The sequence below is a fragment of the Falco rusticolus genome, chromosome 8 (genome assembly GCF_015220075.1).
Source record: "Falco rusticolus isolate bFalRus1 chromosome 8, bFalRus1.pri, whole genome shotgun sequence".
In the NCBI taxonomy this organism is placed as follows: Eukaryota; Metazoa; Chordata; class Aves; order Falconiformes; family Falconidae; genus Falco; species Falco rusticolus.
The window spans coordinates 10,400,538-10,416,808 of record NC_051194.1 but is presented as its reverse complement, the minus strand read 5'-3'; the positions used below and the strand labels follow the sequence as shown (position 1 = coordinate 10,416,808).

Here is a 16,271-nt window from a genome sequence, read left to right as displayed (position 1 = left end):
GGCCGCGCGCACCTACTGTTGGGTTTCAAACGTCGCCCCCTCTCCCTCAGCCAATGGGGACCCGCGTCCGCGCGGCCACCAATCAGCGCCCGCCGTGGGGCATCGGGGGCGGGAATAGAAGGCTGGGCTGCACGTGCCCGCGGTGGACGGCGGTTGGGGTGGTGCGGTGCGGTGCGCGTGCGCCTGCCTCCCTCCCGGCGGGCTTTGCGCGTGGCTCCGCCCCCCCTCCCTCGGGCCTGGCGGGGAAGATGGCGGCGGGGACGGGCAGTGAGTGCGGGGCCTGTTGGGAGCGGCGGCGGACGGGGGAGGCGGCGGTGGCCCACGGGTGGCGGGGCTGGCGTGGGATAGCGGTGGGGGAAAGGCCCGGGGAGAATCGAGCGGTTCTGAAGGGCGGGTGTGGTGTGAGGGGGGCGGGCCCAGCGGGCCGGGGCGGGGTGGGGCCGGGGCTGGGCCCGGGCGGCGCCGCGCACTCCTTCCTCTGTGCCTGCAGAGCACAAGCTGCTGAGCGCCGGCCCTACGGAGCCGTGGTCCATTCGCGAGAAGCTCTGCCTGGCCTCGTCCGTCATGCGGAGCGGAGACCAGAACTGGTAAGGGAGCGGGCCGGGCCTCTCTGTCCTTCAGGCACCGGCTGCCCTGCGGCTGTGCGTGGCCTGGGGTACGGCCTTCTGCCGTGCCACTTGTGCAGCAGCTAGGCATCAACCCTTCAGCTTTTTGTTCAAAACGAAGATGGAGGTGTTAAAGGCCTTTTTGTTTGTTTTGGAACTGCTGTGTAAAAACAGAAGCGTGTTAATCAGATCAAAGAATGACACGTTGGTGAATGGGAAGGGGTGCGTTGTGGTCAGGAAAGGTGTTTGATAACAGATTGCTGTGCGCTGCTTCTGAACTTGAGTCTGTTTTGCTCCCTTTTTCCTCTCACCAAATTAGAGCTTTTGTGGAAATGTAATGGTGTCATCAGAAGCTAGAAATTTGGTTTTCAAATCAACGGAGTAAAGCTGTTGTATGTGAGAAGCAGACAAATATTTTTGAGGTCAAAGGCTGTATTTGAGTAATTTCCAAACATAAGAACTCCTTGGCAAGTTCGTTGTGTTCATGGGGGCTATTCAGTGCTGAACTTCGAGACAGATCAGCACCTTTTCTCTGCATGTGGGTTGTGGAAGGGAGTAAGTTGGCAGTGACTTCCCATTTCTCTCCTGTAGGGTCTCAGTCAGCAGAGCTATCAAACCTTTTGCAGAGCCGGGACGCCCACCTGACTGGTTTTCCCAAAAGGTGAGATACTGATACTTGAATCTTGGAAAAAATGAGTTCTGTGTGGTATATGTAAGACAGCTGCCTAAAAGAATTTATTTCTTGATTTTTAAAATGATAGCAACATTTATTTTTTAAAAATCAATTTTATTTAAGTCAGATATAATTCTTCCTGTTTCTGAAATTAAATGTGAGCTTACAGTGCAGTTGGATAAAGTTATGGAAAAGACAAGAACGATAAAAGACATGTAACAGCTTACTTGTAAGGGACGGCTAAGTCAGGTAAAACCCATAACATAAAGAAGAGATAACAGGAATACAACAGATGTCAGCACGGTTGAGGATGAATAAGGATTAATTGTTCATTGCTTTGTCCAGTACAACGTTTAGAGGCTATTAAGTAAGACTAACAGGAGGCAAGTTCAAAGCAAACTAAAGAGATTGTTCCTCACCAGGCATGTAATTGAGCTGTGGAATTCCTTACCCCAGGAATTTGTGGTTGCCCCTGTATTTTTTATGTCCTACTGTTTGGGCAGGCACCTGAGATTTTTGTGGCATAAGGGACAGAAAGAGATTAAGATAATTAAAGGAGGAGAAGTTGAGGGGTTTATGTTGCTTTGCTCTTTCTGTTCAGCTACAAAACTGCCCTTCATATAATGCTATTTTGCCTTCTCCATTGAAATATTTTTGGTTCATGTTCACAGGCAGAGACGTTACAGCTACAGTTTTCCTAATAATGCTTGCTTACTTTGATTTCTGAATGGTTAGTTGAGAGTGTCTGTTATTTAGCTTTGTTTTGAAGATCAGCCTAGGCTGTGCTGTAGTAAAAAAGTTAATATGGCTCCTTGCTTTGAGTTACACTAAATTACAGCCATGGGGAAAACTGGAGAAGACTGTCAGATATGTTCATGAAGTGTTAAGACCTCTGAAAAAGTAGGAGTAAGTGCCCTGTAAGCTTTGTTGGTAGGTGTTTGCCAAAGCTGACTCTTTGGTGTGCTCTGACTTTCTTTGTTTCTTCTTAGCACTGTGCTTCTCAGTATTCGGAGCTCCTGGAGACTACAGAGACTCCTAAGTGAGTACAAAGTCAGACGCGAGTGCAGTCTGCAGCAGTTTGGGGTGGATTTGTCAGTTCTTACAGTGAAGCATTTGATAGTGCTCCTCCCAGAAGGAGCGTACTGGAATGAGGAAATTCAGTTGTGATAGCTGGCGTGAGTGGACAGAGACATCGGGGTATGGCAGGTGGGGGAGACTGGCAAGCCCAAGGTATAACTTAGAACATGCTTCCCATATTTCTTGTTCTTGTCTCCTTTTTTTTTTTTTTTTTTTTCAGAAGACTGAAGTATTTTGGTATTACATGGTTTGAAAACTGGTCATTGATTGTGTACTTGTTAGTGTTTTCCATATGCCCCTACTGTTGTTACAATACATGGCAGGGTAGGTGGTGCCTCCTTGCCACAGCTCCATTTGTAAGAGTTGCAGCGTGCATTTGGAGACTTAATGCAGCAAAAAGAAACATATTTGGCTGGAATAAAACACCACATGTTAGTATTACTAATCAGAAGCTTTACACATAAAATTATGATTCAGAATAGGGGTAGAAAAGACAGCAGAAGTGAGAACGGGAAACGTTTTTATATTTTTCTCTATTTTGCAGTGGTTTCTTACTGTTTTCGTATCAATGCTATTGCTACAGCTTTGTGGTCTCGGATATTTCTCACTCCTAACTCCAAGCAGTTTGTTTTGGGACTTCACATCCCATTAAATTGGGGGTTAAATTAAAAATTAATTTTTTAATTAAACATTAAATTGGGGGTTAAAAAAATTAAATTAAAGGCAGGATGTTGAAAAGTATTTGTTTGTGATAGTGCTAAATGATCTTCAGCTCTAGAGTTGCAAAGACAGAAGACTTAGTAAAGTTACTGAGGGGAAAAAAATAGATGTTTATTCTTGGATGGTAAGAATCTTCTCTGAAGTGGAATGACTGATTTTTCTCAGGGTGAGAATTTGCAGTGGGCTTGCATCTTTGATCTACTCCTGAAGTCTTTAACACTGGATGCATTTAAGAATTTAATAAATTTTTCAGAAGAGATTGTTTGAACGTTGTTCTGTCCAATATCATTTAAGGGAAATTGGAAGAGGTTGATTTTTTGGGGGGCATGTGTGTGTCAGGAATGACAGACGGCAGCCATATGTGAGAGAAGAACAGGGGTTTTCTGCATTTTATGTCTGAACTGGTTTTGGTTCTCTCTTATTCTATAGGAGAAAACGTGGTGAGAAGGGAGAAGTTGTGGAAACTGTGGAAGATGTTATTGTGCGGAAACTGACTGCAGAACGAGTTGAGGAGTTGAAGAAAATTATTAAAGAAACGCAGGAAAAATACAGGTATATAGCAGAGCTATTAAGCTGTAGTGCACCCGAGAACTCTGTCTTGGAAAAGTCAGCTAAGTGGGATAGTGCTTGGGGTGAAAATGCTACTTAGGGTGTATTGTTCAGTGATAAGAAGATTTTCTGATTACAGGCAACTCAAGAAGGATGTGGAGCTGATCCAGGCTGGACACATGGATAACAGACTGGAGGAGCTGTGCAATGAGATTATGATGTGGGTTATTTCACTTCATTATATCCATGTCATGCTTGCTTCTGCGATTGTAGTTCCCTGACACTCAGTGTTTGTCAGACATCTCTTGCTCCATGTACAGGGATAAGAAAAATGAGGCAGCTAGACAGATGCTTTGGCCTCTGAGGGTGGACTAAGTTTAGGTTGGTGGACACCAGTTTGTGTGCAGCATTGTTTAGAGTTTCTCAGTAAAGAGCTTCGTGATGGCTCGCAATATCATGCTTGTGTCATGCGTTTTGATAATCATCTGGAAGTGAAATTTCCTGCGAAGTGTGTTGTTCTCTGACTGGCTTCTGGCTTTGCTTCCCTCCTCTGAGGTATTGAGCCTGCGTCTGCAGAGGCAGTTAATTGTTGTCTGGAGATAATGGGCTTTGGGGTCAGTAAACTGATTGTGGAGGAGGAACTAAGAGGAAATGGGACATTCTGTGACAGTAGGTTTTGGTTCTGTGTACAGAAAGAAAAAAATGGAGGAGGAGGAGGCAGAAGTCAAGAGGAAGGCTACAGATGCTGCTTATCAGGGTAAGCTGGAAATGAGCTTCCTTACTTGTCCCTGTAGAGAGGGGCATATATTAATAAGAACATTTGGAAAATATGTAAGTCTTCTTAACACCTACCTGTTCAGGAGGAATTCCTTGACCCTAGAGTTGGAGAGAATGGTTGTATTCTCTTTGCAGCACTATATTTGTAACTGGGCAAAATGCAAAGACTTCTGAGAAAGGAGCAAATTCTGTAGAAAAGATATATCTAAGAGGAAGCAGGATTAGCAAGGAGCTCTATTAGAATGTCACCACTTTAGTTTTCCCTATAGTTTTTTGATTTTGTCTGAAGATACAAGGGAGAGAGACTTGTTCTGAATGTTTCATTAATTTATAATTCTTGGGGCAATTCAGTGAACTAACCTGTCAGTGGTCATAGGTTATGAATAGCCAACTGCTTGGGAAATCTGCAATTAAAGTGCGTTACCCAATGCTAGTAGTATTTGTGAACTTAGCCTAGTGTGGTCCAGGAAATTCCTACAATTTAAATTGTTTTCTTATGGTTCTTTAGGGTAAAAGTCAGAGGTGACTCTCAGGGACTGTTGAAGATGGAGTCATAGAATCTCCCCTTTTTTTTTCCCTGTTTTCTTCCAGCTCGTCAGGCCATTAAGAATCCACCACGACGATTAACGGGTGTGATGGTTCGCTCCCCTGCAGGCTCAACCTCCCCAGGGGGAGACTATGCTCTGGGAGATCTGTCTCAGCCTGCTGTGGATGAGGCCAGTCCAGGGGTAAGGATCCTTCTCATGGTAAGAGGAAAGGACCAGCCTGGGACATGGGGCTCTGCGTCCATCATGGAAAAGGAGCCTGGGGAGAAGCCCTTGCCTTGTTTTGCAGACTTTTTGCTGTGGTAGTGTTGTAGTGTGGTTGATGTACAGTGCTGCTCAAGATACATGTCCTCTTCCATGTCTGTGGTGATCAGGTGCCTGGATCAAAGGCTACGTAGGGGCATCAGTGGGTTGGCCAGGCAGTCTGCTGTGTGTGCCTGGGAAGTGGCACTACAGGACAGGGAAAGGATGAAAGCATATGCCTGGAGTAGGTGTAGCGAGTGAATGGAGTAGGTGTCTGTGGTGTGCTGGATCAGTGCTCTTGGGGGAAGGAGCAAGTGGGGCTAGTCCGTGTGGTGGAGTGTGGCTTTGAACAGTGTGGTTTTTCTCTTTCTCAGGTCACTCCAGGGACATTGCCCAGCACCCCAGTTGCCTCCTTCATTGGAATCCCTGACACCCCTCCAGGCTCTGCTCCCCTGGATGCCCCCATGACCCCAGTCACTGATGATTCACCCCAGAAAAAGATGCTAGGACAAAAAGCAACTCCGCCTCCTTCCCCTCTGCTCTCAGAGCTGCTGAAGAAGGGCAGTCTCCTGCCCACAAGCCCCAGGCTGGTATGGAGCTCTCCGCTCATATATGCAAGCACACAAACAATTTGCTCCAGACTCCCCACTGAAAAAGGGGGAGCTGCAAAAGCTTTTTAAAAATGTAGTTTTTGTGCGAGTCCCAACAGAAGTAATTCTGAGAGATGTAATTGCCCCTGTGAGGCACAGAGGTGGGACCTTTTCCTGGCAGTACTGTGGGTGCAGGACTGCAGGAATCATTCAGGCCCGTAGGACTGGCTATCTCCTCTCAGTCGTTAAGGAGTTGGAGTTGCAGGCTTACTAGAGAAAATAGTTTTCCCCAGGGGAAGGGAGTGTGCTAGTCAGCACCATCCCAGTCAGCCTCTGTGGAGCTGTTCCTGATGACTTCTACTTTGGGCTCACAGTTTTTTACATCTTGGCAGGAAGTCGAGTTTCAATTTGTAATGGATCTTAGCACAGGGGTAGCTAGTCCTTTATGAGCAGTATTGAAGTGCTTCAGTTTTCCATTAATTATAGACAGACAGTAAGATCACTGTGATGACAGCCCACTTCTGGTGTTGGTGACTCTGGAAGTCTGAGGAGGGCGACCGTTGCTGACACTGTTCAGAGCCCAGTCTGAACGTAGTAGCTGTAAGCCTGCATATGGCACAGATTCCCTGTGTTAGGGCTTGTGTGATGGAGCAGGTGTATTGCTGTTGACTTTCTTTTTTTTTAGTTGTTAGATTTGGGGTCTTTTCTATTTGTTAGCTTGTGTAAATGTCCCACAGGGTCTGTTTGCAGGATGCAGTGTAACATAGGGTGGAGAAAGGAAGGGTAATGGCAGTGGAAGACTGGGTTTTCTTAGTATCAATAGGGCTGTTCTACATCAGCGTCAAGGTCCGTCTTAGGTTTACTGTGTGACCTTGGTAAGAGTTACTTTCCATCTTGGTGCTTCAGTTTGCCTCAACTCAAAATTGGGGATAATTCCATGCCATCTTGGGGTAGAGAGACTGGTATCTGTAAATGATTGTGAGGTCCTTGAACAGAGGAAGTAAAGTGGAGCAAATGATTTATTTGGCCTGACTTCAAAGGAAGGTGGCACTGCAGCTGTATTGTAGCTGAAGAACAAGTACTTTCTAACTGTCATGTTGTGCACTTGTGTAAGGGGCCTCAGGCAGGGACTAGACTGGACAAAAAGTGCAGAAGAAATGCTGAGACAGAAAACAATTGACATATTCATGGAGGTGCATATCTGGCAAAAAACCACTGATGTCATGGTATCTCCAGGAACTTCAGTTGTGTCCCCCTTCGGCAGGTTGGTGAAAACGAAATGGCAGTGGCTTCTGGTCACATGAACAGCTCAGGAGTCCTGCTGGAGGTAGGAAGCGTCCTTCCAGTGCTGCACAGTGGGGAAATGCAGTCGGCACCTGGTGCTGTCCCTGCATCTCCTGCTGCCTCAGGTAACTTGGGATTCTCCCTATACAGTTCTCCTTTCAGATGCACCTTCAGACTGTTCTGTGAATTCTTTTTGGAAATGAAGGGCATTTAGCCTGGCTGGTTTGGGGGCTTCTTTATGAGTTGTTTTCCTATTTCTGTACCCCTGTCCCTCTCATCCTTACCTTTTTTAAGACTGATCCTTACAGAAAAAAGGAGTGCCTTGGTCTAAAGTGACTGAAACAATTAGACTTGATTCAATCCTGGTCCATGCAGTCTAGGTCTCTAGTTTTGACACTGGCTAATACCAGGCATTTCAGTGTAGAAAGAAAGGGTTAGTTGACAGGGAGTTGGGGGGAAAAAATGGTCTAGTATCTGATTGCCGATGTGTCAAACTGCAGCTCACTGTGAATCTGGAAGCTTAGAGGTCTGTTGAGGATTAGCCCACAGCGGTCTGTGAGCTCCAGAGCAATTTTGACAGAGGGGGGGGTGAGAGGGACAGTGCAATTCTTTGCATTGGCCCTTTTCAGAACAACCTGCTTAAAGTGAAGTTTCTTCTTAGCTCATGATAACCAGTGGCTTAATCACACTGTCTGCAACTGAGGATTTATGCCATTCTTTCATATATAGTTCCATATGAATAATCTCACTTTCCTTATCTACATCTGTTCTTTAAGACCTGTTAATTTGGTCCAGATAATTCAGTAAATTCAAACTGGAAGTTACAGATAGTATGAGTAACAACCTTTGATAGAAGAGGAATTCTTCAGGAAAGACCTGCAAAGAGATCCCCTCTGCTCCCTTCCAGCTCCTGTGATGACTGTCTTGGCTTACCTTGTGTGGCGCTCAGCACTGTGTTTCAGATTTCCTGTAATTGTATTGGTATGTGGAAGGGCATCTCTCTGCTTGTGTGGCTTAGCCTGTCAGCCCTTACATTGATCACAGTATCCCATAGTCTGCATGATCCTGTTTCAGACTGCACACACACAGAATAGTCGTGCATTTTTGGTGCAGGTTCTCCATACAGCTTTTGGGACTGTTTGTAGGTACCTCGCAGTGTCTTTTTCCCAGAAGAAGCCACCAGACAGTGAAGACCCCAGTGGTGGCTTTGTGGACTTCAGTGGTGGCTGCTTCTTGCTCATGTGCTTTTCCCTTCTACTCTCTGTTAGGTGCTCCTACGCTTTCCCGGCTTCTAGAAGCTGGTCCTGCACAGTTCACCTCACCTCTTGCTTCCTTCTCCGCTGTTGCCAGTGAACCTCCAGCTAAGCTCCTGCCAACCCCCGTAGAGCCTGTGTCCCAGGCAACCATTGTCATGATGCCCACGCTGTCAGCACCATCCGTTGTGCCACCAGCTGCAGCTCCAGAAAGTGTAGCCACAGGTGCGTTCCTGAACTACACAGTCGTAGGTCATGCACTGCTGGAAAGCAGAACTTCCTTCGGGATCAGCACCCAGCAAGCTCTCAGCTGGCTTTCTATCACCTCAGACTCGCCATCCTTGCTGAAAGGATGGTGATGGCTGAGTTCTGGAATAAAATGTGGTTTTAAACATGGTTTACTGGGTGGGGGTGCTAATGGTCTGTTGCTGGATTGTGGTTCAAGGGCTGGAATCTCACTTTGTCTTTACTGTGGGAAACCAAACCTACATTTGTCCTTTATTTTTCAAAGTTGTGCTCTTGTGGGTGGACCTGGGGATACTTGTGGTTGGTGCTTGGTCTTACCCACTGCAGTAGTTATTTATGTGGGCTTGACTTCTCCGGATTGGTCTCTGATTGTCGCTCTCATCCTTGCGCAGTGAGCCAGCCAGAAGCCTGTGTTTCCATGGAGGCAGTGTCTGATTCCCATACCGTGACAGTGTCCATGGACAGCAGTGAAATATCCATGATCATTGATTCCATCAAGAAAGAGTGCCTGGGTTCTGGGGCTGGCAGCGCTGCAGGGTCTTCCAAAGATCACTGCATGGATGGGAAAGAAGACCTGGATTTGGCTGAGAAAATGGATATCGCAGTGTCCTATACGGGGGAAGAGCTGGACTTCGATACTGTTGGAAATATTATAGCCATCATTGAGGACAAGGTAAATGGGCAAAGCAGAGTACCAATGCCTTTTGCTCCACATCCAGTCAGGTTAATCTCAAATGATTGCTGACTATTCCAAAATGCACATTCTCACCATCATTGTCCAGACCAATAGGAAATGGCCTCATGACACCACTGCGGCTAGTCTGCCACGTTTAGCCTGGTGCTCCTCTTCAGAGTGCAGAAAGAAATTTCTTTCTTCCTTGTGTTGGGTAGGGTTTGGGTCACACCTCTAGCCAGCAAATGAGCGCTGCTTGGAGCATGCTTTCAAGGAATGCTGTATTTCTGAAATTGAAGCTCTATGGGAGACTGCAGGGAGTGATACAGGTCTGGCTGTGAAAGGCAACTTTGTAAACCCAGTACACCAGGTTTTCCACAATTGTCTCATTACCAAATAACATGAACTTCTCTTTAATCCCTCTTTCTGACCTTGGCCTGCACTGCTGTGTGTTTGTTTTGGCAATAAAGGTAGATGACCACCCTGAAGTCCTGGATGCAGCAGTTGTTGAAGCTGCTCTGTCTTCTTTCTGCGAAGATACTGATGACCCTCAGACCCTGCCTGGCCCATGGGAACACTCAATTCGTCAGGAGCATGAGAAACAGGCCCAGATACCCCAAGTGTCTGTGACTGTAAAGCAGGAGAGACTGGAGTGTGAAGAACCAGAGGCAAAGGGAATTCGAGACCTAATGGGCATTGGTGAGCTGGGATCAGAAATAAAGACAGAACCTGCAGAGCAGGAGCAGAATCCGCTGGGCCCTGAGGAAACCATACCAGTAACTGCAAGAGTGACAGAAACACAAGAGCTCAGAAGTCAAGAGATAGAAGAGGATCAAAGAGCAACTGTAACAGCAGGAGAAACTTCTGAAATCGAGATAGAATCGGCCAAGGGAGAAGACACAGTGCACAATACAGTGAAGACAGAGGTATGTGAGCAGAGAGACTATCTGGAACTGGTGTGGGGAAGGAAAGGAGCAGTTGTGGCAGGTAGGAGAGAAGTTTAGAGGAAGGATGACTGCTGGGTTGAAGGTGACCCTTCAATGAATGTGATTGACTGTTTTCTTGGTAGTCACACTGCTGATCTGTTAGATCTGCAGAGAAGCTCTCTGCTTTAGGCAGTACCTTTGTGTTACCTCCCCCAGCCCATGTGCAGAATTGCTGTCGGGAAGGTGCTCAGTGAACTTCATTGCCTTGAGTTAGGTTAGGGTGAGTGAGATGTGCCCACACCTTCACTGAAGTAAGCTGACACAAACATCTAGATTTGTGCATTTCTCTTCCCTCCAGACCCCACCTGATGATGATTCATCCCCTCCACAAGTCCCAAATGTGAGTGAAGACTCCTCACAGGCTGATGTTCAGCACAAATTTGAGCTGTCAGGTAACTTAATTCAGCTAGGAAATCTTTTACGTGCAACATTATTAGCTGGATAGTTGTCAGTGATCTGGTTCAGGTTTTTTGGGGAGGAGGGAGAAAAGATACGTGTAGGAACAGTCGTAATTACTGCAGGGCAGTAGGCATTGGTGCAGGAGCTTTTGCAGGAAAGACTGCTTTGGAGAATCAACCTTTCTGCTTTTCTTTTTTGCAGAGTCAATGAAGGAGGAGGCCCAAGCCCTGTTTAGGAGTCAGATGAAGGTAATTCTCAGTTAGTTGTAGTCATCTTGAGTTTATTAGTAACATCTCGCTGCTGCTGCTTCCTGGCTCCCACCTGCTGAGGAGCAAAGCTTGCACTCGGCTTTCTGCACTGAGAAGTGGGCAGCCCGCAGTCGGAGCTAAAGGGGAGATTGCTTCAGGCACTATAAAGCTGTGTATGTCTGTATGTTTCTGTGTCTGCAGGGGGAGGCAGGGCAGGATAGAGTGACTGGAATTTTGTGAAAGTGCCTGTACAGTTGTCAGCAGTGTGGCAAGAAAATTGCCTTGCTTGCTGAACCGTAGTTGCTTTGGAGGCTCTGATGTGCTGCTCTAGGTGGCTGCGCGGACTCACAAACTCTGTGTTTCAGGATGGGCAGGGGGAAGAGGATGATGAGGATGGTGCCAGTGAGGCTGCCAGTTTGGAGGAACCCAAAGAAGAAGATCAGGGTGAGGGATATCTATCAGAGATGGATAACGAACCCCCCGTTAGCGAGAGCGATGATGGCTTCAGTGTCCATAATGCACCTTTACAGTCTCACACACTAGCTGACTCCATTCCCAGCAGCCCAGCCTCCTCACAGTTGTGAGTATCAGTGAAACTCTTGGGCATGGGGGTGCAAATCCATGTTATTTTGTGGAGGGAGTGTAGGATTCTCATTTCTGTTTTGCTGACTGAGTGGGTCCAAAGTGGGAATTTGTTGATGATTTGTCTGGTTCCCCTTGCTTACGAGTGCACATGCGCAGATAGCGCCATAGTACCAGGTCCCATTTTTTTCTTACTGTCTTTGGCATGGATTAGCATAGGCATGTCAAAGGCAAAATAAACCATAAAGTTTCTGCTCTGAGGCAGTATGCAGGCTCCTGAAGGAAGTCCCACTCTTTTCTTCCCAGCTCAGTGTGCAGTGAGGATCAGGAAGCGATACAGGCTCAGAAGATCTGGAAGAAAGCCATCATGCTAGTTTGGAGAGCAGCAGCTAATCACCGGTGAGTTTGGTTTCTTGAGAAGTGACTAATCCTAGAGAAGTCTCAGCTGTCCCATCTCAGAGGCTCATCTGCCTTGGTACTGGGAGGTGATGAATCATACTGTTACTGGTAGCAGACAAATAAACGTGAGAGCATGATACAAAATATTTACCAGCAAGGACGGGACACTAAGTGGACTCTTTCTTTCTGCAGGTACGCTAATGTCTTCCTCCAGCCTGTAACTGATGATATAGCACCAGGCTACCACAGTATTGTGCAGAGGTGAGTCTCGGCAGTCTTCTGTCATTAGAGCTCTGTATAATTTGCACATTGGTGTAGGGATTTCTGGCAGGAACAGTGTAGTTTTTGGCTACCATGCAGACTGCAAAACTTGGAAAATTATTTTTTTTTTCTGCCATGATTCAGTCAGAAACAGGTTTCTCCAAGAAAAGGATTGTCTTCAGTAATAGATATATGTCCTTACACAGCCCTGTCTTTGAATGAAGTATGCTGACTTATACAGAACACTTTTTTTTTATCAATAAGGTGGTATGTGACTGATCTGCTTCTCCCAGTTTCTGTCCAAGCGTAGGATGTAATCTTTGACATTCCAAAGACCTGTCGTCTTCAGTCAGCATCTTTTACTGTCCCAGATGGTGGACTCTTCTGGAAAAACTACCAGAATCCCCTGCTAGCCCCCAAAATCTCTCCTAAACAGTGCAGTGGCTGCAGGTCTAGCTCTTTATTGTCTCCTTCAGTGATGCCTGGAAAAGACAAATTCTTCTTCTGAGGCATCTGTCATGCCACTGGTACCATTCATGGTAACTGCATGGTAACATGCTTTACCATAACATGGTAAAAAGCTTGTGTCTTCCAGCCTGCGGCCTTGGTACTAGGGGCACAGCCTGTGTGGGGGAGAGCCTATTGGGCTAAATGAAATAGGTGGTCTAACTAGATATGTTACAGACCCAGGGCTGTATGCAAAAGAGTGGAGAAAGAATTGAATATTTCTGTTGCTATTTTGACCGCACTTCTTTCATAGGCCAATGGATTTATCTACCATCAAAAAGAACATTGAGAATGGGCTGATACGAACCACAGCTGAGTTCCAGCGTGATATTATGCTGATGTTTCAAAATGCAGTTATGTACAACAGCTCTGACCATGATGTGTACCACATGGCTGTGGAGATGCAGCGAGATGTCCTGGAGCAGATCCAGGTAAAGTACTGAGCTGAGGCCAGTGCAGGACAGAGCATCTGCCTTGGTCCATGGCTATGGGAAAGACAACAGTTTCATTCACAGTGTCTTTGAATGAAGCAGTTCCACCTTTCCCTGCGTCTCTCTTGTACTAGCTCAGGTGTTTGTGGTGAATTAGATTGTGGATAAGTTAAAACCAACACAGGAAAAAAATTCTTAGGTTCAGCCCAGACCAATTTCAAATTTAATTTCCTTCAGGGAAATGCTTAGGCCAGCAAGAACCAGGGTGTGGTTCAGGAGCAGAAACAAGCAACAAGCATGTTGAATGACATGGGACGCAGTTGCTTATTTTGGTGGCTCTGCTGGTTTATGCTCGTATAAATTGTACATGAAACTGTGTCCTGTGAACATTTAAAATGTCATGTGAATATCCCAACTGGCAGGTCTAACAGAGTTTGAACTGGGGTTTTACAGTTCCTCAGGACTTGTGGCTTCTGAGGTAAAATGTGGGAACTTATTCTGAGCAGCAGACAAGGAACTGAAACTGCCTCTGACCCAATCATTCCCAACCTGTGGTTTGTGATAGTTAACTGACACATACTAATTGGGCTTGTTTTGCATGAGAATCTTAACAGAGTGTGGTTTTCTTGCAGCAATTTCTGGCCACACAACTGATCATGCAAACATCAGAGTCAGGGATCAGTGCAAAGAGCCTGCGTGGGCGAGACTCCACTCGCAAGCAAGATGCTTCGGAGAAGGTGAGAATGCTGCACCCTGTGGAAGGGCACTTCATACCTTTTGAAGAATCCCAGATATTGCATGAAGTTCTCAGATCAAAAAGATATTTTTTTTTCACGTTGCAAGGGCTCCAGCATCTTCATGTGAACAATTTTTTCTTTAAATGTATCTATTGATTAAATGTCAGCTCTGGAGCTGTACATCATCCCAGAGGCAGGTCTTCTGAGTGTTTGCTGTAATCCCAATTGTTCTATTCCCTGTTTTTAAAAACAGGTGATGAAAAATGTAGGAAAATGAAGAGAGTATTAGAAGAGGCATGATGTGGCAGGAAGGTGAAGGTGTAGAGAATTGGAAGACTAGCCCCTGCTGTGTCCTTCACTTCCTAGTCACATTTTTAGAACCAGGGCATCACTCCAGTCTGGTCTGCTGTGTAAAACACACCAGAGAACCTTTGACTTCTGCACTCATTACACTAATAGCAGTGTAGGTTTGCTTGGGGGTTTTGTTCTGTAAAAACACATCCAGACTTGATTGTGGTCTCAAGTGTTCTCAGCTGATGCACACAACATTGTGACAGCAAGGACTGCCTGCTTAGTTCTGGTGGCAACTGCACAGTGCAGAAATTGTTTGGTAGAACAGACCTTGCCATGGCTGAGGAGAGAGTATCGCTTTCCTAGCATTCTGACTCTCGCAGTATCCCTCTTTTGTCCGTTTTTATGTTCCTGCTGCGTAAGACTGATGCCACGCGGGAAGGGGAGTGGGGCACATGTTTCTCTATGCTCGTGTGTGGACTCAGTGCTTCTGTGTGGTGTGTGCATTTCCGTATCTGATACCTGATAAGTCCTTCTGTTTGGCCTTTTAACAGGACAGTGTCCCAATGGGCTCTCCTGCCTTCCTTCTCTCTCTCTTTGTAAGTATTGAAAGGCTCCAGCCGGTACTGCAGTACTGCTGGCAGTGTGCTCTGCCTCTTGTCTGGGTGATCACTGCACTGTCACAGCATCCTCAGCATTGCAGTGGTGTGTGTTTAACTTAGGGGCTATGCAACAATGATCATTAGAGAAGAAACATCTCAGTCCCTTATTCTCAGTGTGGGTGAGTGGGAGGGGCTTCAGTCTTTTCTTCTGGTTCCAAGTGTTCTCATTTTGTCATCTGCCTTTGCTTTTTTCCACAACTTCTCTCCTGCTTTCTTTCCATGTAAGTGGGAAGACAGACCAAGCGGTGCAGTGCTGTAGTTCGTACATCTTATCCTACATGCTTATACAGCTGCCCCTTGCACACGTTCAAGACAGTTCAAAAAGGTCTTGGGAAAGTGAGGAGTCAGCTGTGTGCTCCTTTATCACTCATGGTCCAGAAAGCAAATAAGATACTCCGCAGAAATATCTTGCTCTGTGCCTGTGTTGATCTGAAAGTGTTTGGAAAAATATTCCCTCTGGGAAACCGCAAGTCTCTGAGTTGTGGGGAGGAGAGAGGGGAGGAAGATGGAGAGTTGTTTTTTTCTCTCACATATATCTAAAGACAGAGGAGTACTCCGGGAGAGTCAGCATGTCAGCCAGAGGGAGAGGGCAGCGGATCAAAGGAAACTCTCAGCTCGCCTTCTGCTCATGGAAAGGAGCTGTGCGGAGAAACTAGGGAGCTAGTGCCAGGGTCACTCAACTGGAGGAGCACTTCCCGTAGGGATCAGCAGCTGATAAGGTAGGTTAGTCAGCAGTTTCCTCTTCCCATCTTAAGAGCCGAGCTAGAATCTGCCGCTTAGGAAAAGCCTGCCCTGTCAGGCTCCAGAAGCATCTGCCTGGGCGAGAGCCTTGTTGCCTCTCTCTGCCCTGGCTGCCAGCAGTGCGCAGAGATGCTGCAAATCCCAGCACCTGTGCTGTGCCCAGAGTGAATTTTAGGTAGGTCTGCAGGCCTTCCCAAGCCTTTGTAGGGCACCTTCCCTTTCTCCTGTTTGGAAGGCAGGAAAAGTTGTTACCAGATGCACAACTCCTCACCTCCGAGTGCTGGAGGAAGCATTTTGTGTTCAGGGTTGCGTAACTCCCTTTCTGTTTGCCTTGCGACTAGGATGGAGGCACCAGAGGGCGTCGCTGTGCCATCGAGGCGGACATGAAGATGAAGAAATGATGCTGCAGGCAGAAAGAAAATCCCAGCACCTGGCATCCAGAGCTGGAGCGTGAGCAAGATGCTGTTAACCGCTGTTGGAGGAGGAAGAAAAGGTGCAGGTCCATTTCTGGGACTGGCCCACCTTCTCCGCTTGCCCTTCCAGAAAGCAGTGTCTTGTTGGAATGTGTAACCCAAAGAAACTTCCTCGGAGGGGAAGACTAGCCCCCCTGCCTGTTTTAGGGCAGTCGTCTTGGGCTTCATCAGTGTTCTGGTGTTAGCTAGCAACTGGTGGCTTGTATGTACTGTAATGTGAAGTGTACAGATTTTTACTAGTGATGTGTAAATGTGTATGTATATTAAAGTCTGGGAAGAAATCCAGCGTACAGTGTGCAGTGTCCTGAGCATCACAGCT

The 16,271-nt window shown here is 46.6% G+C and overlaps 1 protein-coding gene across 7 annotated transcripts; it reads left to right on the top strand.

Annotated features, from left to right (window-relative positions):
• Window positions 1–22: 22 nt before the first annotated feature.
• Window positions 23–16,233, top strand: BRD8 (bromodomain containing 8). Of its 7 annotated transcripts, XR_005105699.1 has the most exons (23): window positions 23–267; window positions 491–587; window positions 1,197–1,266; window positions 2,268–2,317; window positions 3,505–3,627; window positions 3,764–3,844; window positions 4,317–4,381; window positions 4,993–5,129; window positions 5,564–5,779; window positions 7,044–7,188; window positions 8,332–8,541; window positions 8,955–9,235; window positions 9,706–10,161; window positions 10,520–10,613; window positions 10,822–10,868; window positions 11,234–11,448; window positions 11,757–11,849; window positions 12,042–12,110; window positions 12,871–13,048; window positions 13,681–13,785; window positions 14,631–14,675; window positions 15,281–15,457; window positions 15,821–15,934. XR_005105699.1 is itself a non-coding variant. In XM_037396989.1 (22 exons), exons 1-22 carry the CDS (start codon window positions 54–56, stop codon window positions 15,878–15,880), a joined length of 3,051 nt encoding a protein of 1,016 aa, XP_037252886.1. In that variant the 5' UTR covers window positions 23–53; the 3' UTR covers window positions 15,881–16,227. The 7 variants fall into 7 exon arrangements, 2 of the variants coding, with proteins under 2 accessions (XP_037252886.1, XP_037252888.1); XR_005105700.1 differs by lacking the exon at window positions 8,332–8,541; XM_037396989.1 differs by lacking the exon at window positions 15,281–15,457 and having other exon boundaries at window positions 15,821–16,227.
• Window positions 16,234–16,271: the final 38 nt, after the last annotated feature.

Coding starts and splice junctions, on each gene's coding strand:
- BRD8 (XM_037396989.1), top strand. CDS start 54: ATGGGGACCCGCGTCCGCGCGGCCACCAATCAGCGCCCGCCGTGGGGC. Junction 2,318..3,504: donor GAGACTACAGAGACTCCTAA/GTGAGTACAAAG, acceptor CTTATTCTATAG/GAGAAAACGTGGTGAGAAGG. Junction 10,869..11,233: donor TGTTTAGGAGTCAGATGAAG/GTAATTCTCAGT, acceptor TCTGTGTTTCAG/GATGGGCAGGGGGAAGAGGA.